General features: G+C 35.1%; 1 protein-coding gene across 2 annotated transcripts; it reads left to right on the forward strand.

Annotated features, from left to right (window-relative positions):
• Positions 1-4,225: 4,225 nt before the first annotated feature.
• On the forward strand, positions 4,226-7,479 carry LOC111367173. Of its 2 annotated transcripts, none has more exons than XM_022987913.1 (2): positions 4,226-4,389; positions 6,277-7,479. In XM_022987913.1, the coding sequence occupies exon 2, from the start codon at positions 6,343-6,345 to the stop codon at positions 7,150-7,152; it is 810 nt and encodes a 269-aa protein (XP_022843681.1). In that variant the 5' UTR covers positions 4,226-4,389; positions 6,277-6,342; the 3' UTR covers positions 7,153-7,479. The 2 variants fall into 2 exon arrangements, with proteins under 2 accessions (XP_022843681.1, XP_022843682.1); XM_022987914.1 differs by lacking the exon at positions 4,226-4,389 and adding an exon at positions 5,745-6,075.
• Positions 7,480-9,487: the final 2,008 nt, after the last annotated feature.

Below are 9,487 nucleotides of genomic sequence, written 5' to 3' on the forward strand. Positions count from 1 at the left end.
TCCAAACACTTCTGACCCGATCTGTGTTGAAGATTGGAAGACCCTTTTGAAGACGAGGTCGCCCAGGCGAAGAGTTCTGTTTCTGACCTTGGAGTTATAATAGCGGGTCATCTTTCGATTATACTTTGCCAAGTTCACTTGGGAGGCATCCCTCCTTTCCTCAAGGAGGTGCAGTTCGCTTATTATAGCCTCGTTGCTGATCTCATTGAAGTGTATCCGTCGATGTGATGGGACCCCGACCTCGACCGGGCTCATGGCTTCGACTCCGTATGTCATGGAAAATGGTGTTTTACCTGTTGCAGTTCGGCTAGAAGTTTCGATAGCCCAGAGGACGTGGGAGAGTTCGTCAACCCAGGCCTCCTTTGAGGTGTCAAGCTTCCTTTTCAGGGTGTGCTTGATAGTTTTGTTCACTACTTCAACTTGCCCATTTGCTTGGGGGTGATGAGATGTTGAGAAGTCTTTCTTTATGCCTAGTTCGTCGCATAAGTCTCGCATCTTCCTGTTGTCGAACTGCCTTCCATTGTCAGACACAAAGGAGTGGGGAATGTCGAACCTACAAATGATGTTCTTCCATACAAATTTGGTACTATTCGCCTCGGTGATCCTAGCAAGGGGTTCTGTCTCGACCCACTTAGTGAAGTAGTCAATAGCGACAATGATGAAAGTTGCACTTCCTCTTCCTTTTGAAAGTGGACCAATGAAGTCAATGCCCTACTTGGCGAATGGCCAAGGGCTGGTTACTACGGAGAGGCTCTGAGCAGGCCGTCTTTGTATGTTCGAGAAGCGCTGACGAAAAACCTTGTGTGCCAGAGCCGTTCCTCCGGAGTGATTCTCGCAGATTTTCTCATGGATTTCCCTGAGTATGTATGTGGCCTCTTCGCCTTCCACGCATCGAAGAAGCGATGAGGCGAAGCCACTTTTGTAAAGAGTATCTTCTTGCAGGACGAAGTGTGCAGCCCTTCTTCTTAACTTCCTCGCCTCGCTTCTAGAAGCAGGCAGTGTTTGATCCTTCAGGCAGGCGATGATAGGCTGCATCCACAATGGGGTGCCTTCTATCCATAGTATCTCTTCACCTCCAGAGGTTCACTTCGCCTCGACCTCAGGGCGAGGGCGCTTCGGTCAGTTCAGCAGGATCGTCTATGTCTCCCAGTGTGCTATCAGGTCGTTGACATTGGTGGGATCACTTCAAAAATACTTTGGATGTGGTTTATCAGGTCGGAATGTGTGGTGGCGGGCATTCCGAGACGATTCAAATAGGGGCGTAACAAAATCCATCCATTTATGGAAATCTAGTTCATTTAAAATCAACCATGTTTGATTGGTGCCATCGTAACTTGGAGCGTTTAATTCAATCGGCTTGAAAGACGACTCAATTTTTAGGTTCTGTGACCTATCAACTGTCAACCGATCATCTTATCATAGCCACTGGCAGATTTAGCGAGGGATTGACCTGAGCTCGCAGCCCTTTATATTTTTACCCATATAAAAATATTTTTTTATATTTTTTTTTTTTTTAACATTTTAGTTAAGCTAATTTTATTTTAGTCCAAATTTGAATCTTCCTCTGATCATAGCATAGCGATCAAGCTAATGAATGTTATATTATCATCAATAAAACTATTGACATAATAATAAGCTATCGACTTGTTACATGTTATCTTGACAACATAACCTATGTTATTTGCGTATGTTGTTTAATACACCCAATCAGATCCCATACCCTAGGTTTCCGTGTGTTTACACTCCTTGCTCTTGTCCTCCACGTACGCGGGTGCAAATTGCTATCCTTTAGCCGTCGAGATAGAGTAGACAATTAATTTTTATCTAAGTCAAAACTAATTATTATATGGTGTTTTGAGTTAAGTTGATAGTAAAGCAACTGGTTTCGCAAATTGTGCAAATTGGTTTTGCTGAAATGTAAGAGATGCCGGTTGAGATAGAGAAAAATGAATTAATAAATGATATACAGGGACCACTTTCTGCTCATGAAAATCTGTTCTTGATATTAGCCTTTTTATAAATGTGGAAATCTGTCCTTTATGTGTATATATTTTATGTAATTTCTGAGTTGATGCTGGACAAGAAGACGTTACCAAAAAAATCATAGAACTCCACCCAACAGTCTGATTGGCTCTATTCAGGTTTGTTTCAAGTATAATCTGTTTTCGTTTTATATGCTATTTGCTCATAAAATTATCAATTGCGTGAGTAATTATGTTTTACAGTAAATTGTGCCGTGAGTGCTCTCAACGATTGACTGACGTGCCTATTAGTCTATCAAAATTTCTCTTTTATATATTCATTTGTCGAAGAAGCTCTTTTCGCTACTTCATTAAAAACGACGTACTAGTCTAGTATCTCACTGACCTTGTGACCCATAAGGCTAAAAAATTAGAATAAAGCCACTCGTATATCAAAGTTTGTACATTGTGATTGACATCATCCTAAATCTCAAGATTTGATTAATGAAAAAATTACTTTTTTAAACTGTCCAATTGTGTGCTACCATGTGACAAGATGTAAAATTTGGTATGCACTATAATGTACACCAATCATGACTTGAAAAATTATCACTCAGATGTGTAATATGCTCCAAATTTATTGGGTTTTATAAATTGAGTTGGCACTTGATTTTGTCTTCATGCAATTAATAGTTGGGCTTGTGTACAACAAGATGTATACCCCCTTACATGAGGGGGTCTCACAATTAGCATGGGCCCCTCATGTGAGAAGGGTGTAAACTTGTACAGCAAAAATTGCTATACAAGCAGATTTACTGTTAATAATTTAACGATTTTTGCTGTATAAGTAGATTTATCCTTAATAATTTAACGTTTGTTTATTTGAGATTTACACAAAATGTTTTTGCTGTAGAAGCATATTTACCCTTAATAGTTTAACGATTTTTGCTGTAAAAGGAGATTTATCATTAATAATTTAACTTTTGTTTATTTGAGATGTACACGAAATGAAGCATCTTTGGGACATTCAATTATTGGAACAATCATGGATCCATGTCCACATGCATGCAACGACAAGTCTATTCACTTTGACTTGAGTGGAAAAACTTTTGGAAAGATTAATGTCGATGAAGCCCGAGTCCCTGGTAGGCGATTATTTAGACGACTTTCATTCTTTGAAAAAAATACATTTTTAAATAATATTTTAATATCATTTCAATCACACATTCATTAAAATAATATTACTCGTAAAATTAAAACTTTTATTTATTTTTTAATCATATTCCATCAATACACTATTTAAAATTACATTCTTATAAAAAGAATGGAGTTCAAACAAGGACCTAATTTCAATTGACCTTCTTACACTTATATGACGCAGATTGATATGATAACGTTGTCAAGAAAAACTTTCTTTTTTTAATTTCCAAAACAAATTAAACAGTAATTTTGATATTCCTTTGTGTACGGGAAATCTATTCTGTTACTTCAATTCATTCCAGATATCATATGATTGTCACCTGAACGTCTAATGTTGGAATAAATATGTAAAAGGTTAGGAACGACAAACTATAATTCGTGGATATGAGGGTTGAACTTACAAAAAGTTGATGAATCTCAGTAAAATTTGCCCCTCTAATTTTTATATTTTTTAATTTCATTGAGATTCAAATCCCCGCTAACGAAGCTTTGTAAGCATTTATTTGGTTTCCATTGTTTTAAAACTATTTTTCTACATCATTATTTTTAATTATATATTCACACAATAAAAATATTTACATATAAATTCAATTTTTTTTTATTTTTTAACCACATATTTTTTTAAAAATACTATTCAAAAATTCATTTTTTTATTTTTTTATAAATAATGGGCACGAAATGGGCTAACTTTAGCCCCTATTTGCCCCCATTAATTTCAATTTCATTACATTTTATTTTTTTCTCCTATTTTTAATCACACAATTTTCAATAAAATAATATTACAAGTAAATCGAAAACATTTCCTTCTTTTTCATTCACTCATTTTTCAAAAAATTACTATTCCACTAATTTTCATTTCCAACAAGAGGGGGGGACCCACGGCAAATAAAAAAATCGTGGCCCCCGCTCTTGTGAGGGGGTCGGTACACCGGGGTGTCAAACCCGGTGTACATGTAGAAGAACCCTTCCACTAATTTTCATTTCCGTAAAATGGGGCCAAAGAGAGCTGATAGTCAAACATGCTCTGAAACGTCGAGGGGTACAACGGGAATTTCATGCAGCCGGATCAGACGCGCGACAGTTGGGTCTAAGTTAAAGTTCTGCCACATGGGAGCATAAACACGGCCAGATTGGAGAGATTGAGAAAAATCGCAGGCCCATTTCATCCTTCCGTATCTTCCCCCTCCCCTCTCTCTCCGGCTTCCTCCGATCTGGCTCCGATCAATCGGTAAGAGCAAGAGCTTATCAATTCCAGTATTTGTTTTGATATTAATCGTAAATCCGTGACGACTTAGGGTTTGATGGATTGTTAATTTGTTTCTCTTTTAGCCGTAAATTTGAGTCATCGGGTGTTTTGAGCATATCCAAAAACCTCTTTGCAACCCTTAAAAATCATATTCCAACACGTTTAAATTAACATTTCAAACTCACTCACCATAATTAAATGCATTCAAATTGTTTCAATTTTCAAGGTAGAAAAATAATACAATAATTTTGAAAAAAGCTAGATAAAATAAAATATAGAAAAATAATAAATATTTTTTCGAGAATAGTAAAATTAAGTCTACTTTAAAATTTTAATGCTTTATAGATGCTCTCCAAATAATAGAATATGCTTTTTAAAAATTGGGAGTTCATTGGAGATGCTTATTTGTATTCCTTATTGCAGAAATTGCAGTTATTGTATTAATCGATTTTGTAGTGTAGATTATTGAAAATTACTAATTTGGAGGGTATATTAATGGAGGAAATGATGACCAAAGACTTAATATGATAGGAGCAGATGCATTTCTATGATAAAGAAAATTATTATAAGGGACTAATAGAGTTCGATTTCTAATTGAGAAGGTTTGTGTTCAACTGATGCTAAAATTAATGAAAGGGAATTTGGCGTTATTGAGTTATGGACTGTTAATTCACGTGAGATGTCTTGAGCTGATCTAGTTAAATTAGTTCATTTTACTGAATTAAGCTTGAGATTTAGCCTTCGACGCTTTCTTTTTTTCCACTTGTTCTTAGCATTTCTTTGCCGTTAAAACATTAGGCTGATGCACGATGCAGATATCTGGAAGGAAGGATTAAAGCTCATTAAAAGTGAGCAATGCACCATGTCTATTTCTTTCAGTATCTTCTCGCTCAAGCGAGAAGCGAAGGCAGGAAATGTCCTGCCTCTGACTGCATCGAGCCGACAAAAGCTCTGCTCGAGTGGAGAATAGAACTATAGAAGTAGGACTTCTGCTTCTGTTCGCTCGAGTGGGAATCTTCTGTAACTTGTGGGAAACTTAATGTTCTGAATTTCTTAACATGAAACAATACCTTTCTTCATGGTGGAACACATCCATTCGACCATTCGTGTATTGGTGGAATTACATCTCTAAAAAGATGTTTTTTTATGGAAGATTAACACAACTACAACATGTATGTAGTTTCATATTTATTCTTTGTTCTTCTATTTGCTAGGCACAAATAAAGCCTTCAGGACTACATTTCTTCAAGTTGTTCAAGCTTTTGATTCCGGTCTTTTTCATTTTTTATTTGAAAATTTTTGTTTCAAACCCCATTCTCCTTCAATTTTTTTGGCAAGTTCAATCTCCATTACTTTTATTTAAATATTTTGGATATAATGGCCCGTGAAATTTAACTTTGATCCTGATTTTCTACCAAATTCCCTACAAGACCCAAATCCGTTCAGGATTATTCTAATTAAGTTCAATTTTAGGGAATGTTTTCATTAAATGGCTGGGAACTTTTGTGGGGAAACTCTAATCTAATTTGTGTGATTGTCCATGAGCTGCCATTTTTCTCATGCTGCCTTCTTTTAAGTAGAGCATCAGAAACTATGCTATCACTCATGAAATCAAAGTCAATCGTTTTGGTTGGAACTTGGAAGCATTCTGACTTACTCCAGTATCATGTATATGCTTTGCTCTAAAAAGTTAAATCTATGCTTCAAAGTCATATTATAAATTTACTGCTTGAATTTTTATCTTCCGAAGAAAAAAAAATGAAATTCTGTTAAGAAGTTAAATGTTTCAATCGAATGAATCTGTCATCAATAATTTATAGATTCATCTTTCAATGAAAACTTTTAAATTCATTCCTGGTTGGACCTCAGGTACTGGTGTTGTCTACCGTGTAAACTTGAAATGTTCATTCTGTAGTGGCTCCAGCTAGCCACAGCATGTGGAATATTGCTTCCAATTGTATAGCCGGAAGTATGGGCCTGAAGCACGATGTTCTGAAGCCAACACAGGATGCAATGGATTGCTCAGATGATGGAGTTTCGTCCATCAGCAGCAGAGAGGAGGGACTGGAATGCCCGATATGCTGGGAATCCTTTAACCTTGTTGAAAACATACCCTATGTCTTATGGTGTGGTCATACATTATGTAAAAACTGCATCCTGGGGCTACAATGGGCTGTTGTGAAATTTCCTACTTTACCTGTCCAGCTTCCGCTCTTCATATCTTGCCCCTGGTGCAATCTCTTATCACTCCGTCTGGTTTACAGGGGAAACCTCAAATTTCCTCGTAAAAACTTCTTTCTTCTCTGGATGCTCGAGAGCATGAATGGTGACAGAGTAAAATCTCACTCTTCCACATGTGGAGATCATCAGTCCGTTTGGTCATCTAGCACGAAAGCACCTGGAAGCCATACAGGGAACTCTGACCACTGGAGGGGACAGAATATTCATCATTCTGAGCATTTGGGATCCAGATCAAGTCACAATGGTCATCAATTCAACGGTTCTCTTGCTATTGAGAGACTGCATTCATCCCTCAGAAAGTCTCTAGTTTTCTTTGTTCACTTGACAGCCAAGTTTCCCCTGATCCTCATTTTTCTTCTCATCATTCTATACGCAATACCTGCAAGTGCAGCCATCTTGGCCCTATACATACTCATCACAGTTCTCTTTGCTCTCCCATCTTTTCTCATTTTGTACTTCGCATATCCGAGTTTGGATTGGCTTGTGAGGGAGATTATCACTTGAGGTGCCTTGACTTTGCTTTTTCCTGATCACATATGAATTCACTATTGCACCACTACAACGTGCAGTTCTTTAAGTTGTGAACCCCATCACAATGTCGTGGTTTTGCTGCTATTACACTTGTAAGAACTCCTCCACGTCTTGTGCTCGCTCTGTTAGGTTAGTATATTATTGTGTTTTTTAAAATTGGCTGCATTTACCAATCATTGTTCTTCTCTGTGTACAATGGTAATTCTAGCAAGAATATTTGTTGGGCATGATTATACTGCATCATGGCCTGCACAATCTCGGTTGAATATACATTTATATGCCTTTGTTGATTTCTTCCAATGCAAGTTTAAAATTCTCTTATTTTGGTGCTTTAGAAATGAAAGCCATTCTTTAGTCGTTTGAGTGGAATTCCCAGTGTAGTTAACCAGAATAATAGAACCTGTTGGATGTGAATTGTTACTGCCTCTACACAAAGTCGGAAAAATAAAAATAAAAAAATTGATGGGCTTTGAAATTAGCGCTCCGGTGATAAAATTCTGGAATACATTGCGAATAACTGCTGTCCACTATGAACTTATATATCTATAAAGTATTAAAGTACCTGTCACAATCTTCTATAAATTTGGGATATATTTTCATTTTTTGAAAAATGTAACAGTGGCTCACGATGATACTTTAGACAAGAATATGAGCAAAAATGAGCTAAACCAACTTGATTAGATTTACACCTTCAACAATGCTTATGTTAACAGTTTTGTTACAGGTATAGAAAAAATTGGCATATTTCTTATAGAAAAATATTTGGCAGTTTTTCATTGATTTTTGACATAACAAACACAGAAATTGCACCATACAAATGCTGTCAATGCAGCATCTGTATCATTTCTGTCAATAATTTCCTGTACCCATGATTTATTTGTATACTAATTAGGTCATGATTCCCATAGGATCAGCTCTTTAATTTCCTAGAACTATGTGCTCCTTAAAATTTAAAAAAAAAAAAATTATTCTCCCGTCCCAATTATATAGGATTGTTCGTTTTTCACATGGATTAAGAAATCTTATTTAATGTTATTAGAAAATTAATTTTTGTCAAGATCTTTCTTAGTTTACCCTTATTCAATTTTCAATATGTAGTAGTAAATTATTGTTGGAATTAGTAAAGAATTTGAATGCTTTAATTTTAAGAAGAAGAAATGAGAGTTGTTTCATATTTCCAAGAAGTGAAAAATGTGTATATTTGGTTGATTTTAAGTTGGCATGTTAAGTGAGGAAAATTGAATAAGAGTATATTGGTAAAAGAACAAAACAAAATATTTTAAAATATGAAATATGTATATATATTTGGGATAAGAGAAAAAAACAACTTAGCATATATAATTGAGACGGAATGAGTATTTATAATTACTAATAAAAATAAATATTACAAGGATCCTACCTTCTTGTTGTCAAGGAAGATAGATCCAATGCCCAAGAAAGTCTCAAAGTACGTAAATTATCTTGTGCGAGACACTTGAAACAAAATGTATATATTCAAAACTAACTAAGGTGTATTTATTTTTATGCAACGGGGCACACAATTCTAGATGACAATGTGTTATTTATCATTTTTTAAAAAGTATTTTACAATAAAAGATTAATAATATAGATAATATTCATGACACAAAAATGATATAAGTAGCAATTTTTAAAAAAAGATCGTGAAATATGTGAAAACATTTTATCTCACATTTGTCACCCGACTAACAATGATATCAAGAAATTGATTTTTTTTAAGCAAAAAAATAAAAATAAAAAATGCCAAAAGAGATGTTCGGTGCTATGAATATAATCGAAAATTCTTCAAGTACAGAAAATGTTTGCCAGATTTTTGAATTCTCTCTCACATGAGAGTGGGCTCGTGTATAAAATATTGAAAAAAAAATTCCGCCTATAAATGTGAGTGTTCGGTAGGTACAGGGATTTAAATCCCTATACCTATAGCAAGGTTCGAATATAATCAATCAATCACGATTAGGATCCTCTAAATAGAAATTTCTCATGTCTGATTTGATTTACACCAAGTAAAGAACTATTTTTCAACCCTAACCCAATATTTTTTTCTCTCAACTTTTCTGTGGTGATGATGACATTGCCTTTTGCATTTAAAATCTGGATAAATCTCCATAAAAAATTGAGGGTGTTTGGGAGATATTTTTATATGAAAATGTATTTATGAATAGTAAATTGAAGGAAAATGTGTGGTTGAAAAATAATGAAAAGTTTTTTATTTACGTGTAATATTATTTTAATAAAGAATGTCTGGTTGAAAAGAAAAGAGAGAAAAATACATTTTGAAAAAAATGAG

The sequence above is a fragment of the Olea europaea genome, chromosome 18 (genome assembly GCF_002742605.1).
Source record: "Olea europaea var. sylvestris chromosome 18, O_europaea_v1, whole genome shotgun sequence".
In the NCBI taxonomy this organism is placed as follows: Eukaryota; Viridiplantae; Streptophyta; class Magnoliopsida; order Lamiales; family Oleaceae; genus Olea; species Olea europaea.